The sequence below is a fragment of the Cibotium barometz genome, chromosome 19 (assembly GCF_041138505.1).
Source record: "Cibotium barometz isolate CiBa-2024 chromosome 19, ASM4113850v1, whole genome shotgun sequence".
Classification (NCBI taxonomy): domain Eukaryota; kingdom Viridiplantae; phylum Streptophyta; class Polypodiopsida; order Cyatheales; family Cibotiaceae; genus Cibotium; species Cibotium barometz.
This window is the reverse complement of record NC_141064.1, coordinates 28,018,247-28,042,352: the sequence shown is the minus strand read 5'-3', so window position 1 is coordinate 28,042,352 and position 24,106 is coordinate 28,018,247. Positions and strand designations below refer to the sequence as shown.

The 24,106-nt window shown below is 44.7% G+C and overlaps 1 protein-coding gene across 8 annotated transcripts in view; it reads left to right on the top strand.

The window, feature by feature from the left end:
* Positions 1 to 279: 279 nt before the first annotated feature.
* LOC147628407 (protein CYTOSOLIC ABA RECEPTOR KINASE 7-like) overlaps positions 280 to 24,106 on the top strand; it is a 56,331-nt gene continuing 32,504 nt past the window's right edge. For 3 of the 8 annotated variants that reach the window (XM_086813526.1, XM_086813523.1, XM_086813531.1), the window contains exons 1-2: positions 570 to 787; positions 1,049 to 1,198. In XM_086813526.1, coding sequence (XP_086669652.1) covers positions 1,108 to 1,198 — 91 coding nt within the window. In that variant the 5' untranslated portion in view covers positions 570 to 787; positions 1,049 to 1,107. Of the gene's footprint in view, positions 788 to 1,048; positions 1,199 to 24,106 lie in introns of all 8 variants that reach the window. The other 5 variants (XM_086813528.1, XM_086813524.1, XM_086813530.1 and 2 more) reach the window with 4 other exon arrangements.

Below are 24,106 nucleotides of genomic sequence, written 5' to 3'. Positions count from 1 at the left end.
ATGGGAGAGGTGTTTAGGAGCTAAAAGGGCATGTGACATTGTGTACCAAGTTTAGGAAATGGATGACAGGCTAGGTCAACGATGAAGGAGGGATCATAGCAAGGTGCTTGAGGGATTGGGCCACACCACAATGGTGGATAAGGGGGGAAGGCATGTGTGTTGAGCTAGGAGGGAGCTAAGGTCATCACATTAACCTATAAAGGTATTGCAAGGCATTGAGGAGGGAGCTAAGGTTATAACATTAGCCTATAAAGGTATTGTAAGAAGGCAAATAAATTTGCTTGTAAGGATTAGACCTACAGATCTTGCTTGTTCATCATTTGCCATGAAATAGGAGGCCAATTCAATTTGCTACGAGTCACATTAATTTATCCTCTCTCTCTCTCTCTCTCTTTAGATCAAAAAAGTCGACGTTAAGCGGTCTCGTCTCGTCTCGTCTCTCTCGATAAGTATTCCAACCGTAGCTTTGACTTTTTATTCCCAAAAAGAAAGAAAGAAAGATAGTCCACGGAACTAGGCAGCATTGCCAACCCATGACCACTTGATATGCTACGAGCATTGCCAAGTGTGAAAAGGAACACGGGCAGCGCACCTGCTTCCCTGCCATTGGCAAGCTGCCGCGTCTACCAGTCTGAAGCTAAATATCTGAACCCTTGGGGCGCGCTCTCTCTCCTTTGTCATTGGTATCGAAATAACCAGGTATGCCCGCGTCTACCAGTCTGAAGCTAAAAATCTGAACCCTTGGGGCGCGCTCTCTCTCCTTTGTCATTGGTATCGAAATAACCAGGTATGCTCAAGCCATCATCGGTCATATTATTTTTCTCTTAATCCAGATCATTAGTTCAGATCCTGTCAATCCATCGTTGGTTTAGCGATTAGGGATTAATATTCCATTTTATCTATTATTTTGACCATAATGCTCTCGGATCTGGTGCTCTTGTGTCCATCTTGTTTTCTGATATCTTTTATCCTTGAATTATGGTTAAGTTTGTATTTTAAGTTAAGTGGATTCGCTTTTTCCACCTTATTTGGACGCCCTCTGGTTTAGGCAGGCAAGCTCTGTTCGTGAAATGCAAGATTGATCAAAGCCTTTTATCAACCTGTGAAATGGCCAATTGTTTCTGCTGTCCTGCTGAAGAAGAATACGTGAAGCATTCGGACAATCTTTACAGTAATACACCCAATGGCAATCCAGCAGGTTCTCTCTTTATTTACAAAATAATAGTTTTAACTAAACAAATAAATGAATTAATCGGGTTCCTTGTGGTTACCATGCACATTAATTTGTTGTACCAGAGCTGCTGTTTGGTCCTGTGTTGCAACTTCGTCCTCCAGAGCCTTGCGCGTACTGAAAGAGACAGCTTTGTACTAGTCTCCCAGACGCTGCACACCTACTGTACCAAAGAAAGAGCTCAATGAGGTTTTTTTTAAAAATTTAAAATTTGATTTGAGAGCGACCTTTGATCACTGTGATGCTGAGCTATACAGATAGCTAGTCTCTTGTGAGTCTTTTCCATGCCTCAGTATCTCGTGGATTTGTTGTTCTACTCTTGATGTTAATATGACTCTCTCTCTCTCTCTCTCTCACACACACACACACACACACACACACACACACACACACACATATATACGGGGCAGTATTGGAGGCCGAGATCAGTTTCTTAGCAGAAAGACAAGGCCAAAGAGCCAGCGGCTAGGCAGGCTTCAAGAGAAACTACTCTACTCTAGCTCACATCTTTACTCTCTGCCCCATTATCGAGGAGGTGAGGATGGAAGCTAAAGGTATACTACTGTCTCATGGATTTCAAGAAGGCCTTTGATTCAGTCCCCGATTCTGACTCCTAGATCGCCTATAGGCACTTCAATTTCCATCAGATATGACATGCAGAGTGATGGCCCTATATGGTGATTGGCAAGGTCCGGGCACTAGGAGAGCTCTTAGAGACTATCAGTAGCCATTTTGGGGTCAAAAAGGGCTGCACCGCTCTCTTCTACAGGGTCATGTGCATCCGTTAATCCTGATGCTCATAGACATGTATATTCTCATTAGCAAATATATGGGCAGATGTAGAGCGTATTTTGTAGCCCTACAGGCTCCTGGAAGTGCCTAAGACAAAGCCAAATGGTTGGGACACCTTTTGGGCATAGTTTGGACACAAAATATGACCTTTCGAACAATGTTTTGTGGGAAAAATAGGCAAAACCGACTTGATTACGAATTCATACCTTTTTTCTATAAATAGGACCATTAGGCATTTATTAGGATCATCATTCAAAGATCAAGAGGATCCATTTGTCAGAGTCTACAAGGCAGCAAGGACACAATGGTGGATCAACATGAGCTTCTCTTGTCCGGTTGCAAGTAGAGGGCTGCAGGGATCTTTGGTCTGCATCATGAAGCTGTGAATTAGCAAGATCATTTGCATGAAGCTGTGAATCAGCAAGATCATTGTATATATAGCATGTTTTGGCAATATATAGTAGATTAGGTCTATCTCTCCTTCTCTTATGTGTCTTTGCTAAACATAGGATTAGTGTTAATCTTCTTTGCTTAGCGTTAATCAAGAACACGCTTCTGCAATGCATGTACCATACAATGTTCAACATTGGTGAGATCATATCATTCGTGGATAGATTTGGAGGGATAGGCTCATGGCTGGTTCAAGTAGTTGTGCCCATTCTGTAGTGTATGGATGACATAGTCTTGATCGGACTTAATGGAGAGACTAAAGAGACATTTTGATGCATTGCAACGGTTTTGTGACGAGAGAGACCTCATAGTTAATCTTGGCAAAACCAAGGTCATGGTCTTTTAACACTTCATACCAACAGAGAGCACGTAGGTCCTTTCTATAGAGACGAGCTCAAGTGGAGATTGTCTCATCTTATGTTTATCATAAGACTAGCCGTGTAGGCCCGCTTGACTAGAGGATATGTAGCTTTGGCCCGCATGGAGAGACAATGCTTCCAAGCCCATTTTCAAGAGCCCTAAGAGCCTTGCACAAGTGTTGGCTTTTTTACACTTCGGTGCGCCTTGCTGACTTATGGTGCCCCTTTTTGGGGGCAGATCTAGGAGAGGAGGATTGGAGGAAGATAGAGAGACTGCAGGTGATGATGCTTTCACACATGATTTGGAGTACGCTATTAGTGCCGCATGACATTATCTTCATTGAGTTTGGAGTCTCCCTTGGTCATAGATGCAGAGTCTCCCTTAGTCATAGATGCACTCTCTAGACCATCGCTTACATACAAACTTAGACAGGGCTACACACAAGTTGCACATAGATGGCCCCACACAAGCTCCTTATGAAACTCGAGTTCCACAAAGCATTTCCTATAAGTTTTTGATAATGGATTAATTATGATCCATAGAGACCTTCATTGGCACATGTCACATGCCATGTATAGCGGAGCTGAGAGTATTATCACATTGTCTACAGGTTAAATCTGGTAGAGTAGAGGGCATCCCCTCTCACGTCCAGGACAGGTGCACACTAGCATGTTTTAAGGCTAGCCGTTGGTGGTCGGACATGGGGCGCCTAGTGGGGAAATATTCCCAACGTGGGAAGAGGCTTATAAGTGGAGGCACAATTATAAGTAATTATAGGGTTAAAAGCTTATAAAAGCACTGGGGCTAATTATAAAGCCCAGTGGTCTATATAAGTGAAACCTAGGCTCACAAGTTATTATGATCGTCTGGTTTGATATCGTTGAGCATGATCCATCGGGGATGTTCACCGCGCGGCGACACCTATAGGGTGTGGCTTGGTGGTATGGGATGCTAGGTCTTACTATAGGGGAACTTCTCCAAGGATGTAGATATGGCCTCCAGCTCGGGGGAGAGTCTAGAGGACTCTATGGTTGGGAGGTGAGCCTTAAGCTTCCCTCCTATGTGGTTTCTTGTCAGATAGTTCCAAGGCCGGGTCTAGGTGGACCTTACATGGTATCAGAGCTTGGTTTTGACATGAATAGAAACTGTGGACGTGGTGGTCATGGGCATGGCTAGGAAGCCATAGGTCTTCTGGAAAGGGAGAAGGTAAAACTGATCATGTCAAGCTGACAGTGGCAGCGTGTGAACCACAAGAGGCCTTAGGGCTAGCGCATGATTGCAAGGCGGCCAGGTGTGCGGCTGCAAGCGTTGCAGGGACTGCCAGATGTGTGGTTGTAAGGAGCATTGAGGCCAACATGGCGGCTGAGCTTGGAAGGGCGCATCAGGCTGGACGGTGCTTTTTTCAGCAGTCTGGTGGTACATAGCATCTTGGCTGTCTGAAATGGCAAGTGCAAGCTGGGCTGGGTCGTAGGGCTGAGGCCTGTGCATCGACTGGGCATCAGGCCATAGTAACATGGAACACCGTTCCATAGCCTTGGGAGAACGAGGGAATGTGTTCCATAACCTGTGTCGTTCCCGTTCATATGCAACTGAACCAATCCTTCGTGTAATACGAAATGGTCCACAGTATCTAGGGGATAATTTCGGAGATTGACCTGTCCGTAAAGTCTCGGAATCTTTCGGAACTCGCAAATACACCATCGTTCCTTCAGAGAACTCTCTGGGTGAACGATGTCTATTAGAATAAAACCTCGCCTGCTGTACTCGACTGTACCTGATGGTACAGTTCTGTGCCTGCAACCAGCCGCCTGTCACCAGTCGTACAGCCACTTGTACCTGCTGTTCGTACGATTGTACCTGCAGCACAGTCGCCGCCAGAACCTACAGCGCAGCCTCTACCTGCTCTCAGCCTCTATCAGCGCCGCCTGTACTAGAGAAAACAGCCGCCTGACCTGCAGACAGCAATCGTACACAGTACGTGCTGTCCGTACAGGGCTGTACGGCCTAACTGTACGGCCTGTTTTGCACAAAAAACTCCAACAAAACACAGCAAACAGTAGTCGACGTTGCTTCTCCTCTTCTCCACGCTTGAGCTTGCACGATTCCCCAAAAAGCTAGAGAGAGAGAGAGAGATGAGAGAGGCATGCAACTCCAAAAGTGGAGTGGCCTCTCTCCAAACTTATCCTAGGGCCCCAACTTTAATAAACATTAAAGTTCCCTAGGGGCCACTAAGGCCTAGGGGCAACCATAAATAAAACATTAAAACATTAATGTTCTTGTTCCCCCCTTCACACGTGGAGATGTCCACACATCATTATCTCTGTCTGGGCACCCTAAATGTGAATCATTTAATATTTTTGCTCAACAACCACCATGCCCACACTTGTGCTGTTCCATTTTCACAGGGCCATGACATACCCCCCTCTTGAAAAATGGCAAGCGTCCTCGATTGCATTCTGGTTATACAGCAAAATATCCAAAGTGAAATATACAATATGGCAAGATTAGCGTCCCAATCTCTCTAAGCCATGCACATGTAACATCATTCACTGCAAACCAATGGCGTAGTAGTAGTCCAAGTTGTATACCACTGTGAACCATACACAACCACAATATCTCATGTGACTAGTACACATATATCATAGAAGTCCCATAAACAGATGTACTGTCAGCCATCAGTACGTTCGGGTGAGATAAAAACTGCACCAAGCGACCTCTAGATGTCATCTGATCCTGTTTGTATCAAGGGAGTGGAGGTACTACCCCCCTCTTGAGCATCAGGTAATGCTCCAGACCCATGCTCTGCTGAACCTGAATGAGCCACAACAAGAGTCGGCTCTAACTCAAAGGCATCGAGATAAAGCTGCAAAACCTGAGGTGAATCTGTTAAGTCACCTTCCTCCATCCACTTCGCATCCATCGGTTAATAGTTCTTGAAGTTCACAAGATAGCGACGGGAAACTTTACCTCGTACCTTTCTTTCCTTATGTGCCAGTATCTGCTCTGGAATAAGAACCTCATCAAGTTCCTCAACTTTCGGCTGAGCCTCATCTAATACATCCTCAGCACATCCCCATGGAAAGGTCTAAGGAGACTCACGTGAAAAGCATTGTGAATCTTCCAGTGATCTGGTAGCTTCAAACGATAGGCTACCTCACCAATCTTTTCCAATACCTGAAAAGGCCCATAATAATGCATGCTCAACTTAGGGAATAAGCGCTCTTTACCCTTCATCTTCTTGAGTCTAGCCTTTTCAAAGCGCAAAAGAACCCAATCACCCAATGCAAACTCTAAAGCACGTCTGTGACGGTCTGCGGCTTTCTTTTGCTTCTGCTGAGTTTTCTGGAGTGCCAACTTAACTCTCCGATAAGCTTCATCCATACTCTCCACATATTGATCAGCCTCAAAGATCTTATCCTTTGTATGCAAAATGGGTGGTACCTTCTTCCCTCCTTCCATAATCTCAAAAGGCGCCTTGCCTGTTGAGGTATGGACAATGTTGTTATATGCAAACTCCACCAAAGGAAGATACTTTTCCCATTGTTGCTTGTGCTCTGACACATAACACTTGAGAAGATCTAACAGTGTAGAGTTAGCCTCTTCCGACTGACCATTTGTTTGTGGATGAAATGATGATGAAAACTTGAGAGTTGTACCCATGTTGTCAAACAACCCTCTCCAGAACAAACTCGTCATCCGTGGATCACGGTCACTAATGATAGACGTAGGCAAGCCATGATACTTGAAGATGTTCGCCATGAACAACTTCACCATATGATCCACTTTGATCGTCTTACGCATGGGAATGAAATGAGCCTGCTTACTGAACCTGCATATGATAGTCCAAATGCCATCATTACCCGTTTGTGTCCGTGGAAGATCAAATATAAAATCCATGGCAATGCTCTCCCAAGGTCTATCTGGAATAGGTAAAGGCTGTAGTAACCCTGGTGTCTTTTGACGGTTAAACTTTACCTTCTGACATACGATGCATCGCCTAACAAAGGCATCAACATCTCTTCTCAAGGTTGGCCAATAAAAGAAAGTCTCCACTGCTTTTACCGCGGCGTCAATACCTCTATGACCTGCATACATACGGTGGAGCATGACTTTCAATCATAACCTTGAGTCGCAATGGCCTGGTAACACACAGTCTGCCATGCATCAATAAAAACCCATCTCTGAGAGTATAATGCGCATGCCGCTGACCCTCAGACATCTGATCATACAACCTTTCAAAGTCCGCATCATGGGCATACTGCTCTTTCATTTCATCAAGCTCATGATGATAAGCAAGTGAAACTGCTGAGACCTGTGGCTTGCGTGACAAAGCATCTGCCACTACATTCTTGTTGCCTTCCACATGCACAATTTGGAAGTGAAACATAGACAAAAAGTTTGCCCAACGCATATGCTTCTCTGAAAGCTTAGTTTGCGTGAGGAAATAACGCAAGGTCTGATGATCTGTCTGCACAGTGAAATCAGCCCCAAGCAAGTAGTGTTTCCATGTAGAAAGAGCATGAATTACAGCCAACATCTCTTTCTCATAAACCTGTAAATGCTTCTCGGCATCTTGCAATATTCTACTCTCATAGGCTATCACATGTCCCTCCTGCATGAGAACTGCCCCAATGCTACTTCCACATGCATCACACTGGACAACAAAAGCCTTTCGGAGGTCCGGTAACACCAATACTGGATCCGAAGTAAGCTTTGCTTTGAGCTTTTTGAAGGCTGTAATTTCCCGATCAGCCCATCTAAACGGAGTTGCCTTCTTTGTTAAGGCATGAAGAGGCGAAGCAATTTCAGCAAAATACCGTATGTATCGCTTGTAATAGGAACACAATCCTAGAAAGCTGCGTACATCATGCACGGTCCTCAAATCTGGCCAATTAAGAATTGCTTCCACCTTCGCTGGATCCATACGGACTCCATGCTTAGACACAATATGCCCCAAGAAATGTATCTCTTGCAAGAAAAACTCACTCTTCTTGCCATTAACAATCAACCTATGGATCCTGAGTTCTGCAAACACAATGGCCAAATGCCTTCTATGCTCTTCCTCAGTTTGGGAATGCACAATCATATCATCAAAGAATGTGCTCACAAACGCTCTATGAGGCCTGAAAATCCTGTCCATCATTCTGTTAAATGTGGCAGGTGCATTTGTCAAACCAAAGGGCATAACCAAGAATTCATACAACCCAAACGTGGTTCGAAATGCTGTCTTATGCACATCCTCGGGTCTAATACGTATCTGATGATACCCGCTTTTCAAGTCAATGCGACTAAAGACTGTGGAGCCCTGTAAGCGGTCCAAAATGTCATCGATCCTCGGAATGGGGAATCGATTCTTGATGGTGTTCTTGTTCAGCGCCCTGTAATCAATACACATGCGCCAAGAACCATCCTTCTTTTGCACTAAGAGTACAGGTGAGCAAAAGGGTGATGAGCTAAGCTGTATCAACCCTTTATTCAAAAGCTCCTGTACCTGACTCATAATTTCTTCCTGTTGGGCTGCACTAACACGGGACGGCGGTCTATTTGGTGGAGTACTACCAGGAATTAGATCAATGGCATGATCTTTTGGCCTCTCAGGAGGAAGTTCTCCTGTCAATGACTCGGAAAAACAATCTTGGGACCCACATAAGAAATCAGTCTTGTCCTTATCTAGCATAGACAAATTAGACTTAGGCTTATCATCTTGTGCATCCTTTACATAAATCAAGTACGCGGAAAGATGCTTTCTTATTACTGATGAAATTGCCGAAGCTGATACAATAGGAACAGATTCCCCTTTAAGTTTTACATCCAAAACATGTTCTTTCCCTCTATGAGTCAGAGTAATTTTCCTATTGTATGTATCCACCATCGCATGCACTCTGTGGTGTTGGGTTTTATGCTGTGTACGCACACAGAGGAGTGCTAGTGATCATCAGTAGATTACTGGGAGTCTGGGACACTTTTTACTTCAGTTAGTGGAGGTTTTTTTTCCCAGTTTAGCTTAGTTTCACTTATAATAGTTTATAAGTGATTTGGTCCACCTGGCACACTTTATGGCCGGACATGAGAGAGCCGAAGTTCCTAAGAATGTACTTCGGGGGAAAGGTCTTCCTTCATTTCTGAAGCTTCCCGTCTCCACATTCTGATTAGGACCTTGGTGTCTCTTTGGAGGCGGAAAGTTGGAAGAACTTCCCGGTGTCTGAAATCTTTTAAAGGATGAGGGAGCTGGCTTTGGCGGGACTTTCGACGAAAGGCTTTGGCAAAGTCCTTCGCCATTCTGAACACATCTTTTAGGTCACTTCATTATGTGGCTATTGTACTTCACTTTATCATAACTGAATACAAGAGCTAGTCGTGTCCTCTCTTTGTGCCTCTCACGTTTCTGTTGGAAGTACCTTCAAACCCTAACCCTGTTGGGGTAAAGGCATTATGCCCACCCTTATAGTGTGTACTAGCCCATAAGTTTTATAGTACATAGTACACTTAGTACTTTTAATGTACTAAGTGCACTATGTGTACTAGAGCAAATATACATGTGTGATAGGGGAGTCACACACTTATACTGTGAGTTGACTTATCCCCACATGTCTCTCTCTCTCTCTCCCTTCTTCTCTGTGTATGTCTCCCACATGAAACCCTAACTCTCTCCCTTCAACTGGTATCAGAGCCTACTGTTTTTCGTGTTCGTGTCCACCTGTGAAGGCACCCTGTCTTGAAACTCGGCTTGCTCTTCTGTGTGTTTTCTGCTACTCGCCCACTCTCCTCCTCTTGTGTCTTGCGCAGAGCCCTGGTTGTGGGAACCCTAGCTTTTCAGCACTACACCTGTTCGCAGGAGTCTAGACAAGGTGCAGTTATGGCGGAGAAGGGTACCCTTCAGACGAACGCGGATTCGAACGCTTCATTTACAAGGCACATCACTGCGACACCTGAGTGCGTAGCAGCAACGTGGTGAGGCCGGAGGAGTGCGGAGCGGAGGGGTTGGGGCTGGTGACCCACCAGCGTGCCGTAAGCCTTTGGACCCGACGTCTTCTGCACCTGTGGAGGTCCTGTCGCCCACGAGGAGAGCTACGCACCAACGCCAACATCGCACGCATACGCCTGCTTCTCGGGAGATTCACCCGCGAGCTTCTACGGGAGTTTCGAACCTGGAGAAAAAGCGACAAGGCATACGACCAGGTGTGTGCTGGTTCTTGTGTGCTGGGCACAGTCTGTGTGTGCATTGGCCAGAAGCGACCAGGCATATGACCAGGTGTGTGCTGGGCGCAGTCTGTGTGTGCATTGGCCAGAAGCGACCAGGCATAAGTCAAGGTGTTGTGTGAGGTCCGCCATGGCGTGATCACTGCAGAGCTCCTCCGCTACCGTCCACCTGCACGAATACAGCATCAGTACCTGCAAATCGCAAGAAATCAGAAATTTGTACGAGGTATTTGCTTCAATTTGTACGAGGTATTTGCTTCAATTTTTTTGGGATTTGCATGTCCATTTTCATCAATTGAGCAGGTACAGGTCCAAATGGCTCAGATTTTGAGCAAAATTGGCAACATTGCGTGACATTGGTCACATTCCGGGTCAATTTGCAGGAAATTGGGTGTCAACATTTGGGGCTTTTGATGTAATTGTGCCATTGGGCATTCATACATGCTGTATGATGTGAGCAATCTCACATTCGGGGCAAAATTGCAGGAAATTGGAGTGCAAATCAAAGGGCTTTTGTGTCAATTGGATTGATTTGCATGCAGGCGCTGGCATTTGATGCTTTGGGCAATGTGTTGATGCCTGTCAAGCACTCAATGTGTCAGTAAATCAAAGGGCTTTTATGTATTGGTTGTATATGTGGCCAGGGGGAAGCATTGTGAAGACTCTGGATGCCTTCATGTGCATTAATGTACCATTCATGATTAGAAATTGATCTTGAATCAAGGGGCTTTTCAAGATTTTGTGCTTGTTGAGCTTGGCAAAGCAGCAGGGAAGACTTTTATGCCTTGAATCCTCAGAAATCCACTTGCAGTCAAGGGGCTTTTGCCCAATTTCTGCCCGGGACTGTTTTATGCAGTGGTGGGGACTGTCAAGGTCTGATTTTCACTCATTTGGACAGCCAGGAGAGCATTTATTGTTGCTGTACTTGCTGGTACAGATTTGGTACAACTTTGTACAAGTTTTGGCATGGCTGTACATTGATTTGAGTGAGGAAAAGGTTCATTTTCAGCTGCTGTACTTGCCGGTACAGATTTGGTACATCATTGGTGAGCACTTAGTACTGTTGTATAGTACTTTGGAAGGGGAACAGAGCACATCTAAGGTGCTGTCATAAATCTGCAGCAACCAGATTTTGGTGTTTTTATCACATTCAGTGGGAGGAGAGTTGCATTCGTGCTTCCGCAGTGGGAGATAAACTTTGGGAGAACAACAGTGAGCACTTTGTGTGCTTTGGTGCAGTGTTTGCACATCTTGCAGGGAGTCAGGCATTGACTGTGTCAAAGGTTGCATATTGCTATGGCAACCACGATGAGAGCTCTTCATTGCTTCACATCAAAAAGCTTGAAGGCTCACATAATTATGACATTTGGCAAACCCAGTGCTATAATGTGTTGCTCCAGAAGAAGCAGCACAAGCCCATCAAAGAAAGGGGTGTAATGCTCGCTTCTCTTACTGCTGAAGAATGGGAAGATATGGATGAGCTAGCAAGATCCACTATCATGTTGTCTGTGTCAGACACTTTACTTTTCAGCATACGTGAAGAGAAGACAGCTTGGGGAATGTGGCAAAGATTACAGGACTTGTATGTCCAGCAAAGTGCCTCAAGCAAAGTGTATTGGTTGAAGAAACTCATAGGTCTTCAAATGAAGGAAGGGGCGTCTATGACAGCCCATCTAAATGAGTTTAATGGTGTTGTCAGCCAAGTCATCAATCAAAAAGTGGCAATGGACCTTCATTTGGTATCAGAGCCATCTGTACAAGCCATCGCCATGAGCTGTCCGTACTATCAGAGCTGGTTCGCCTGCAACTGCCCATACCCTGCAGCTGTCCGTACAATTCGCCGACAGCTACACAACTCCGTACAGGCTATTGCCCTGTTTCGTACACTGTGCCTGCCCTGTACGTGCTGGTCCTCGCCATCAGTTGCAGCTTCTTCAGCGCAGACAGCAGTACAGTACTGCGCAGACAGCCGTACAGCTGTCCGTATAGGCGACCTACACCTGCTGTGTACCTGCTCGCCCTGCACAGTTCAGTACCAGTCGACTGTACCTGCTGCGCATATCTGAAGTCAACCAGTCGACTGCAGTTTCCGTACTGCATCTGCTGCGTGTACCTGTTCCGTACAGTCGTCGTATAGTCAACTGTACCTGCTCCGTACAGTAGACCAGAACCTGCTACGCCTGCTTCGAACTGCTGTTCACCTACAGTCAACTTGTACCTGCAAAAATCACAGTTGTGGTAAGCTTTACAAGTTTTGAAATTTGGGCATTTTTCTCTATGAAAATTTTTGGCAGATACAGGCAGATTTTCTTGCAAAGAAATCTCTACATGTTTCTTGCAAAGTTTTGGGTGCAGTAACTTTGGGCATTTTTTTGGGCATTTTGGCACTGTGTAAGCCATTTTTGCTGCTCTACTCAGTCAGTGGTGCATTGTGTTGCACATTCAGAGGATTGAGAGTGCAGGCATATTTGGGTTAGCTGTATTCAGTGGAGTACAATTGCTTTCAGGGTTCTTGCTATTGGGTTTCTTGATACACAGGTACAACATTGTGCATTGGCATAATGGCAAATCAACAGCAGAGTGATGTATTCACGTATTTGTCTAAGGAAGACAAGTTGGACGGCATGAACTACTCCTTGTGGAGTTTTATGCTGAGAAATGTGCTCGTGGCAAAAGGTCTTTGGGATTTTGTTAGTGGTGATGAACCACGTCCAGGTCCATTGGCTCCAGAGACTCCTCCCCAAGGGGGTGCTCGTGGACGAGGACAACAGGTGCAGGCACCAGGTCAGCCATTGCCTGTTTAAAGAACAAATGCTCAGAAGACATGGGATGCCAGAGATGCACAAGCCTTGTCACTCATTGCATTGTCAGTACAGAGGTCTATTATACCTCATATTCGTTCAGCTGGCTCTTCACGGAATGCATGGGTGACTTTGGAGCAGATGTATGTTGCTCGTAATGAGGCTCGGATCTCATTTTTGAAAAGAGAGCTGGAAAATCAGAAAATGCATGAAGGAGATGATATGTCTAGCCACTTAAACAAGTTGCAGGATTTGAGAGAGCAACTCATCAATGTGGATGAGATTATTCCTGAGACACAGCTTGTCTCCACCATCCTGAACTCTTTGCCAAGATCTTACTTGGCCTTTCATACCTCTTTGAACCTCAGCATGAGGAATGCTGTTGAACCCCTTAAGTATCAGGAACTTGTTGCTCTCTTGCTACAAGAAGAGCAAATCAGGAAGAATATGAATATGAACACAAGTGCTGAACAAGCATTTACTACAAGTCAAAAAGGGAAAGGCAAATCTCAGCCAAAGAGTTCAAATCAGAATTCAGGTGATGGTGGTTCATCTCAGGATACCAAGAAAGGTGATGGACAGCCCAAGAAGAAGGGCAAATGCCATTACTGTAAGAAGCCAGGTCACTACATCACAGAGTGTAGAAAAAGGATTGCCAAAGAGAAGGCAAAGGAATCTCGGATGTCTGTAAATGATGCCTCTAAAGCTCCTCTAGAGACTGCTTCTTTTGTTGAGGACAGGGATTACTGTTTCTATACATGCAGCTATGATGCCTCTTGGTCTTCACAAGCACTCAGTATGACAGAGCATGCATGTACTTGGTATTTTGATAGTGGTGCTTCAAAGCATATCACATCTCCTAGGGATTTGTTTTGTCATGTAGGCCCTGCCCCTGTTGGCAAAACTATTCAGTGTGCCAATAATGCTTCATATCCAGTTCGTGGCATTGGGGAGATTCAGCTCACAGCCATTGATGGCTCTATTCTTCGCCTTACAGATGCCTTATATGTACCAGGGATTAAGAAGAATTTGTTGTCCATTTCTTCTTTAGCACACTGTGGTATGCAAGTCCACTTTGATGATGACAAATGCATGGTCAGAGACAAAGCTAATGCGATGCTTACTGGTACATTATGTCATGGACTTTATCAGTTGGATGCATTTCAGCCAGTGGATCAGTTTGCTTATAATGCATTCACTCTTACTCCAGCTATGGTTGATGCGGAGTTATGGCATGCTCGCATGGGGCATGTAAATTTTGGTAGTCTTATGCTTATGCAGCGACATAACATGTTCACAGACCTACCTCTTATGGAGAAGCCTCCAGATCACATTTGTGAAGGATGTATTTTGGGAAAAATGCATCGGTTTTCCTTTCCACGTGATCAGGCTCTACGAGCAACTGCAAAGTTGCAGCTTATACACAGTGATCTTTGTGGTCCCATGCAGACGAAGTCATTAGGAGGTTGCTTCTATTTTGCTACATTTATTGATGACTTCTCTCGTATATATGCTGGGTCTATCCGTTGACACAGAAATCACAGGTATATGATGCATTTTTGGCCTTTGTAGCACTTGTTGAAACAGAGTCAGGATGCAAGGTTAAGACTCTCCGTTCTGACCGAGGGGGGGAATATATGTCACACATGTTGAATTCCTTTCTTGAGAGTAGAGGTATCAAACATCAGTATACTACTCCTTATACTCCACAGCAAAATGGGGTTGTAGAAAGGAAGAATCGGTCACTCATGGAGATGGCCAGATGTATGTTAAAGGCAAAGAAGCTACAACATATCTTTTGGGTGGAAGCTGTTATGTGTGCTTGTCATATTTTGAATCGATGTCCCACAAAGGCATTGGTTTCCATTACTCCTTTTGAGGCTTGGCATGGCCGCAAGCCTTCGGTATCACATTTTCGTACTTTTGGGTGTCTTGCATATGCACATATACCCAAAGAGTTGAGGAGGAAGTTGGATGATAAAGCCACAAAATGCATTTTTGTTGGGTATAGCCGTGAGAGCAAGGGCTACCGGTTATATGACCCACTGTCCAAGAAGATATTCACTAGTCGGGATGTGATTTTTGATGAAAAATCAGAAATATCCATGGCTGGTTATGATGCAAATCAGGCTGAAAATGATGTGTTTGAAGGTCTACTACCTATGGAGTTTCATTCCACAGTTGGTGATCCAACTCATGAGGGTACAGGACAGCCAGCCAATCATGAAGGTGGTGCAGAAATTCAGCAGCAAATTGAGCCAGAAGTTGAGCCAAATATGGGGCAGCAGGCACAGGTCAGACACATACCTAGATGGTATTTGAGGACATTACAGGACAGCCATCTAGAGGGTCCTCTTGTTGGTCGTACTCGTAGGGAGACAAGGACCAATGAGCATGCACACATCATGGATTTGAATATGGTTATGGCAGCCAGTTTACAGGATGATGATGAGCCTGATTCCTTTGTGGATGCACGAGACAATGTGCATTGGAATAAAGCCATGCAGGATGAGCTTGATTCTATTAAAAGGAATCAAACATGGGATTTGGTTGATCTGCCCAAAGGCAAGAAAGCCATTGGTACTAAGTGGGTCTATAAGTTGAAAAGACATGCAGATGGATCCATTGACAGGTACAAAGCCCGTCTAGTTGCAAACGGCTATGCACAGAAGAAGGGCATTGATTATGAGGAGACATTTGCTCCTACATCCCGTATGTCGACACTTAGGTGTGTCATTGCATTGGCTGCACATCGTGGTTGGGTTGTTCACCAGTTGGACATCAAGACTGCTTTTCTACATGGGGACCTCGAGGAGGAAGTTTATGTATATCGGCCCATAGGTTTTGCAGAACATGGTCATGAAGGTAAAGTATGCAGGCTGAAAAAGGCCTTGCATGGTTTGAAACAAGCTCCATGAGCTGGGTATGCAGAGATAGATGCTTTCCTACTCACTCAAGGCTTTGTGAACAGTCCATCAGAAGCCACTTTGTATGTAAAGAAAGAAGAGAAAGATCTGCTGGTCATCAGTCTTTATGTAGATGATCTTTTGCTCATGGGATCAAATGATGACAAAATTGCAGCTTTTAAAGAGATGCTGTAACACACATTTGACATTTCTGATTTGGGGCTCGTACACTACTATTTGGGCATACAGTTTGTGCAGGATAACAGAGGCATTGGGTTGTTGCAATCTCGATATGTTGCTAAACTTCTGGAGAAGTTTAAATTTCAGGATTGCAAGCCTATTAGCATTCCTATGGAGCCTGGGATGAAACTGTCTCTACAAGATGACAGTATTTCCTTTGATGCCACTACATATGCTCAGGCTGTTGGGTGCCTTATTTACTTGTGTACTACACGGCCAGATATTCAGTATGCCGTATCTCAGTTGAGCAGATTCATGCACAGCTCGCGATTGTCACATTGGCAAGCTGTGACGCGTGTATTCCGGTATTTGCAAGGTACCTTGTCTCTTGGATTGCTTTATCTTGAGGGGAGTGACCTGCAGTTATATGCTTACAGCGATTCAGATTGGGCTGGTGATTTTGATACCAGACATTCCACTAGTGGAAATTGTTTCTTTCTTGGCTCTTTATGTATTTCTTGGCTAAGCAAGAAACAGACCAGAGTGGCCACTTCGTCTTGTGAGGCAGAGTACAGAGCAGCCTACACTACTACTGTTGAGTGTGTCTGGCTGCGTCGTCTCATGACTGATATGGATATTTCAGTGGAGGAGCCTACACCTATCTATACTGATAGTCAGAGTGCCATTGCTGTGGCCAGGAATCCTGTGTTTCATGCTCGCACGAAACACATTGAGATTCACTATCATTTTGTTTGGGAGAGACTCCAGGCAGGTGATATCAGTCTGATCTACTGTCCTACAGATGAGAATGTGGCAGACATCTTCACCAAGGCATTACCACGTCCGAAATTCGAAGCATTCCGCATTGCTTCGAATTTGTTTCCTTTTGGTGGATGATGTACAGTGATCACATATCACTCCAGGGGGGTTTGTTGGGTTTTGTGCTGTGTATGCACCCAGAGGAGTGCTAGTGATCATCAGTAGATTACTGGGGCACTTTTTACTTCAGTTAGTGGAGGTTTTTTCCCCCAGTTTAGCTTAGTTTCACTTATAATAGTTTATAAGTGATTTGGTCCACCTGGCACACTTTATGGCCGGACATGTGAACACATCTTTTAGGTCACTTCATTATGTGGCTATTGTACTTCACTTTATCATAACTGAATACAAGAGCTAGTCGTGTCCTCTCTCTCTGCCTCTCACGTTTCTGTTGGAAGTACCTCCAAACCCTAACCCTAACTGTTCAGCACCTTCATGTGGCACCATGGCATATCCAACAAAACATTACAGCCATCAAGTGGCATGATGAAAAACTCTTCGTTGTCCACATAACCCTGCAAATGAAGCCTTAGCTTCCGAATGATAGGAGTAACGGGTTCTGCATACCCTGGACAAGCCATGTTAGCCTTATATAACGGCCCCATCTCCTCTGCACGAATCCCCAATCGGCCAGCCAAATCCGGTGAAATAAAGTTGACTCTAGCACCTGTGTCAAAGAATATCAAGGCATTTTGATCTCTCACTTTGCCCCAGGCCCTGCACAACTCTGTCTCTTCACCACCTAGCTATTCCCCAACAAGATCAGGAACTAACCCTGCAGAAGGTTTTGGTTTCTTTGACTTGGGCTCTCCTTTATTGTTAGAGTCCTTTTGGGACTTTCTCTTGGGACAATTGAATGACATATGTCCCTCTTCAGTACAGTAAAAACATTTCCGAGCATCTCTCAAAGCCTGTCTTTCCTTAGAAGATCTCTTGGGCATTGGCAACTTCTTATACTGCGTCTCTGAAGACCCTTTAGCATCACGTGAAGCATGCCCAGATTTTTCAGCTTTCTTGCTCGAGTTCTTACTTCCTTTAAACCCAGATGAACCTCCAGTGAGAAATGCATTAGCTGTCATAGCATTCTCTATCATCTGTGACATGTTCATTACTCGAGTCTTGATACAATAATCACGCACCTCTTTGGGCATCATGGAGAGACATTGCCTTATGCAAGAAAGTCACATGCATCTGATTTTCAAGTTCGTGGAGCACATGCCACCGTGCTTCATGAAACTTTTCCATGATGGCCCATGGAGCCCATGCAGATAGGGTTGCCCCGTTGGATAAGGGGAAAAGAAAAAGAGAAGACCATGAGCCTCATGCCAGAAAGCTCAAGGAATTTAAAGCAGGTGACAAATCTGTTAAGTTTGATGTTTTTCATGGAGAGCATGATGCTTCCAAAGTGTTAGCATTTGTGGCACAGTTTGACATTGCCTTTAGCGATGAGGACTTCACTGAGAAGTCAAAAGTACGCCATGCTAGCATGTTTTTGAAAGGAACCGCTGCTCATTGGTGGATCACTGAAAAGATCACCAAGGACCCCATTTGCACCTGGAAGGAATTTAAGGATAGATTCTATGCTCAGTTTTTGCCACCAAATGCGGAGCAAACTCTCACCCAAAAGTGGGATAGACTTGAGCAAAGAGATAATGAAAGCGTGCAACAGTATGTTAACAAGTTTTGGAAAGTGTTGCTGGAAGTAACTCCTTTTATGCAAATCACGGAGGATGAAAGAAAGAGGAAGTTTCGCTCTGGACTGCAACCAGCATATCGTTCGGGCATTGAATTGCACCTGAAACATACTTTGCAACAGCTCACAGCTTCTGCTCTTGCTACGGAGCAATTGGTGCTCAAAATTAAGCAGGATCAAGGCAGTTCAAAGGGGAAAGACAAGGCTGTCCCAAATCTGCAAAAAGGTGGACAGCCACCTAAAAAGAACTTCTGGGAGACCCACAAGGGTGGTAAAGCTGAAAATACCACATCTAAAGATCAGGGCCCAAAGAAGAACAAATTCGGCTTGAACCTGGAGCAAAGAGAGCAATATGCCAAGGAGGGAAAATGTTTTTCTTGTGGTAGCAAAGACCACATGTTTAGACAATGCCCTAACCGCAAACCAAAGCACGAGGACAAGCAGACCAAGGCTAATGTACATGCAATTCCCGATGTGCAGGGAAACACAAAACATGATGCAAAAGAGCGAATGGTATGCAAGGCTTGGGGGCAAATCAAGGATCAGCCCGCCTTATTCATGTTTGATGACTGTGCAACCGATAACTTCATCTCTATACAAATGGCAGCTGCTTTGGGTATTGAGGTTGAGAACATGGGACCTCAGATTGAAGCCGAAGCTGCATTTGTTAGTAAAGAGGTGCAGGCTACTCCATTGATAGGGAAGTTGCGCATACATATCTAGGGCTACCTTGATAATGAACGTTTCCTAGTTGCACCACTAAATGGATGTGATGTATTGCTGGGCAAGCCGTGGCATCATAGGCTTGAGCCCCGCAAAGAGTACAAGACCAATATGATTTCTTTTATGCATAAAGGCTGCATGCATTTTATTGATGCTGGCAAAGAAGGGGATTCCTTCCCACCTGTATCACACATCCAAATTAATAAAGCAATGAAAAAGAGTCTTTCTGCGTACTTGGTTTTTGTTCGTGATAGCATTGTACCAAGTCATCAAAATGTGGATGCTATGACTAATGAAAGGCTGAATTTTCTTCATGCATTCAACGACTGTTTTGCTGATACATTGCCAGGTGAATTACCTCTCCAAAGGCCCGAAGATCATCGCATAGATCTTGTGCCAGGTAGTTCTCCACCCACCAAACCCGCATACCGAGTGAGTGCTGCACAACAAGAAGAGATCATGAAGCAGGTAAATGAGCTTTTAGAGAAAGGCTTGGTTCAGCCCAGTTCCTCACCTTATTGCTCTCCTGTACTTCTTGTTCAAAAGAAGGACGGCTCATTCCGCATGTGTGCACTATAGAGCTTTAAACAAGCTTACCATCAAGAACAGATTCCCAATTCGGCGTATTGATGATATTTTGGATAAGCTTGATGGTTCGGCTTGTTTCAGCCGACTTGATTTAAAGAGTGGTTATCACCAAATACGAGTGGTACCACATGATGTCCATAAAACTGCATTCAGGACAGCCTTTGGATTATATGAATTTTTGGTAATGCCTTTTGGTCTCACCAATGCTCGTGCCACGTTTAATCGTATGATGGATAGGATATTCCGACCTCATCGCAAATTCACAGGAGTATTCTTTGATGATATCTTGGTTTTCTCCAAGAATGAGTAGGAACACAGAACTCATTTGGTCACATTTTTCGAAGAGTTGCGGAAGCATAAACTTTTCATTAATGCCAAGAAAAGTGAGTTTTTTTTTTTCAGAGATACATTATCTGGGTCATATTGTATCCAAAGATGGAGTAACAATGGATCCTGCAAAGATAGAGACCATTCGTAATTGGGCAGAATTGCAAAACGTACATCAAGTACGTAGTTTTCTGGGATTATGTTTGTATTATAGGCGTTTCATAAGGCATTTTGCTATGATAGCCACCCCTCTACATGATCTCACAAAGAAAACAAAAGAACAAGATGCTTTCTTGCAGCTCAAGCATGCTATTATATGTGGTCGAGTATTGATTGTTCCCGATTTGCACAAGTCATTCGTAGTTGAATGTGATGCTTGTGGTGATTGTATAGGAGCTGTCCTAAATCAAGAAGGGCATGCAGTTGCATATGAGAGCCATCGTTTACATGATGCTGAGCTTCATATGGATATCTATGAGAAAGAGCTCTTGGCTGTAATTCATGTCTTCAAGATATGGAAACATTATCTTCTTGGGACTGAATTTGTAGTCAAGACAGATCATCAAAGCTTGAGATACTTTCTATCTCAAACAAAGCTTTCAGAGAAGCAGATGAGAATGGCAAACTTTCTTTTCATGTTTCATTTTCAGATTGTGCATACTCCGGGAAAGAAAAATGTGGTGGCAGATGCATTATCCAGGAGGCCTTATGTAGCTGCAGTCTCAGTGGCCTCTCATGGGGACTTATCTGCTATGCGAGATTTGTATCATTTGGATGCTGATTTTTGCCATATATGGACTGATTTGATGGCTGGTCATTCACATGCCTCTTATGTTATCAATGAGGGTTATCTTATGAAGGATAATTGCCTATGTGTGGTGAAGGATTTGTGACCAAAGGTTATGGAGGAATGTCACGCTCCACCTTATGCTGGTCATAGAGGTATCATGCCTACTACACGCATGATTGAGAAAGATTTCTTTTGGCCAAGTATGCGTAAAGACATTGAGGCTTATGTGCGTGCATGTATTACTTGCCAAAAGGTGAAATTTGATAGGCAAAAACCTCCAGGTTTGCTTCAGCCATTGCCTATTCCCTCGCAACGTTGGGAAAGTATTACTATGGATTTTATTATGGACTTGCCTAGATCCCAGCATGGGAATGATGCTATTTGGACCATTGTGGACAGGTTTAGCAAGCAAGCTCATTTCTTGTCCGTCAAGAAAACCATTAAAGTTGATCACATGGTAAAGCTTTTTCTTGCTAATATTTTCAAGCATCATGGTATGCCTAAATCCATTGTTGGGGATAGAGATCCCAGGACTACCAGCCTCTTTTGGAGGGCTTTATTTGATAACATGGGTACTAAACTTGAGTTTTCATCAGCTTATCATCCCCAAGCGGATGGCCAAAGTGAAGCTGCAAATTCAGCTGTGTTGGATTTGTTGAAGTGTTTTGTGGCAGATCAAAAGACTGCATGGGAGAAGTATCTTCCACTTGTTGAGTTTGCCTACAACAATATGATCCATGTCTCCACGGGAAAGACTCCGTTTGAGATTATTTATGGCAAAGTGGTATTGCCACCCATCCTTCGTACAAAGGATGAGATTTTTGCAGCTGATGAATATGTTCGTGACTTGGATGTAGTCTTTGGTCAGGTACGGACAGCCATTGCAAGGTCACAAGATAAGCATAAAATGGCTGCTGACAAGCATAGAAGGGACATGCAAGTCAAAGAAGGTGATTGGGTTTTGCTGAAATTTGAGAAGGCTAGGCTTCGGAAGAGGCCAGGACGAGAAAGATCATATCCTAAGCTTTCTCCTCGCTATTATGGACCCTTCAAGGTGATTCAGAAGATCAATGAAGTGTCATACAGGCTTGCTTTACCTAGTCACTGGAAGATTCACAATGCATTTCATGTGAGTCTATTTCGGAAATATGTGGGGCCAGATCCTGACGAGTCTGTCACGGAACATCCCCCAGAGATTGATGATTTTGAGGAGATCCTCCAGCCAGAACAGATTGTTTTTCACAAGGAGCGAAAGCTACCTGCAGGGAAGCTTTGCAGGAGATACCTTGTGAAGTTTAAAAATTATTTGCCTATTGATGCAAAATGGGTGAATGAGGACTATTTTGTTTACTACCCACAGTTGTTGCAGGCATATCTTGAGGCTTTTCAGTTGAGAACAACTCTTTAGAAGCCCGGGGGGATGTCACCAATTGGTCGACCATTTGACAGGAGCTAGACTGGTGCCACCCGTGTGTTAGCAGGAAGGTGTCGCATGGACGGGAGCCAGACTGGTGCCACCCGTGTATGACCTGGACTGTGTTCTATCCATGGGATTGTCACGCCATGGAAGAGCCAATATTCGTGCCGTGTCTTGCCTATGGGACTGTCACTCCATAGGGAGGCTCGTGCCTGGAACTGTCTTACCTATGGGACTGTCACTCCATAGGAAGACCAGGATTTATGTTTTACTTCGTGCCATTTTTGTGCCCGACAGATATTTTGTACTTGTTCCATGAACGGGAGATATGTCCATGATACTATTTGCACATGCACTCATGTTTTGCATGTTTGAAACTGTTTTCGCATGACTTGTTTTTTTGTGTTTGCCTGTTTGACGTGTCACTTACTGAGCGAGGACGCTTGCCAGTGAGTCGTGAAGTTTGCTCTGTCTTCTGACGAGTTTTGTTGCGTGTGAACAGGTGGTAAGTGTATTGCACATGTTGGTTTAATAGTTTATTTTCTAACCTTTCATTTTATAAGCTTGTATGTTCACATTCACTTAAAAGTGGGCACCCCCTTTGGGCACCCACTTAGGGGCCAAGGTGGGGAGCCACACTTAACTTGTGCTTGTGTGTGTGTGGGGGTGGGTGCATGGTCACCTACTCACACCACCATGGAGCTGGCCACCCACATGCAAACATGGGGAGCCAGCCAGCTCTAATCGTTTACTTCTCTCCTACCTCTACAAAAGAAAGCACCACGACCACCTCAACACACAATCGTGCGCTTCCATCTCCACCACCTTAGCAGCCGGCGACTCTGTTCCTCCACACCTCTTCAGGCTGCAGCCAGGCATCTCCTCCCATACAAGTGGCTGCTTCCTCTGCACAGTGGTTGCTGCCCCTCCTCCTGTACAGGCTGCGCTACCATAGCAGGCGGTTGTGTTTGCGCCTCTAGACAGGCAGCCAAACAGGCTGCGCTGCCTATCATAGCAGGCGGGTGTGTATGTGCCTCCAGACAGGCAGCCAAACAGGCTGCGTTGCCTACCACAGCAGCCGGCTGTGTGTCCACCACCAGCAGGCTGCGCTCCAGCTCCAGCAGGCGGCTGTCGACTGTGCGCTTCATCTCCTCTGCGGGCGGCTTCTCTTCAGAGTGGCGGCTACTACTCCTCTTCCTTCCCCACAAGAAGGTGGCTGCTGTTCCTTCAGTTGGTGGCTGTGGCTTTGCTGCCAGACAACTACGCCTCCTCCTCCACAGAAGGTGGCTGTGTCCTGCACAACAGAAAACGTAGCACTCTTGAGGAAGCCTCTTCTCCAAGATAAAAAACGCAGCACTTTCTTGCTTGTAGGTCAGATTTGTCTCTGATACCATGAAAGAAAGAGAAAACACATGTTGTAGGCCCAAGTACAAATTGTAGAAGGCTGTAGGTAGATGTTTATTGCTGAAAATGAGCATGAGGGAAGCCCGCAGGTGCTTACAAGTATAAGAGACTGTTGCAATAGCCAATGACCTCTAGCAAATATGCAAAAGTGAGATGAGATATGAGGAGAAGGGTGTGAACCCTTATATATCTCTCATATGAGTAAGTCGGCCAGTTGCAGCAGGTTGACAGCAGTCGTGAGCCATAAATATGCCATAAATAGCCTAAAAAGACTCATAAGAATGCTAGAAAAAGACCTAAATGATGTCTGCTAGCTATGCTAATGCAGAGCTTCATAGAAATGACCAGTACAAGCATGCTAGGGTACATGAAGACCATTTGGAGATGATATATTTTCCAACAAGGCCGTCTTGTGTACATCTTGT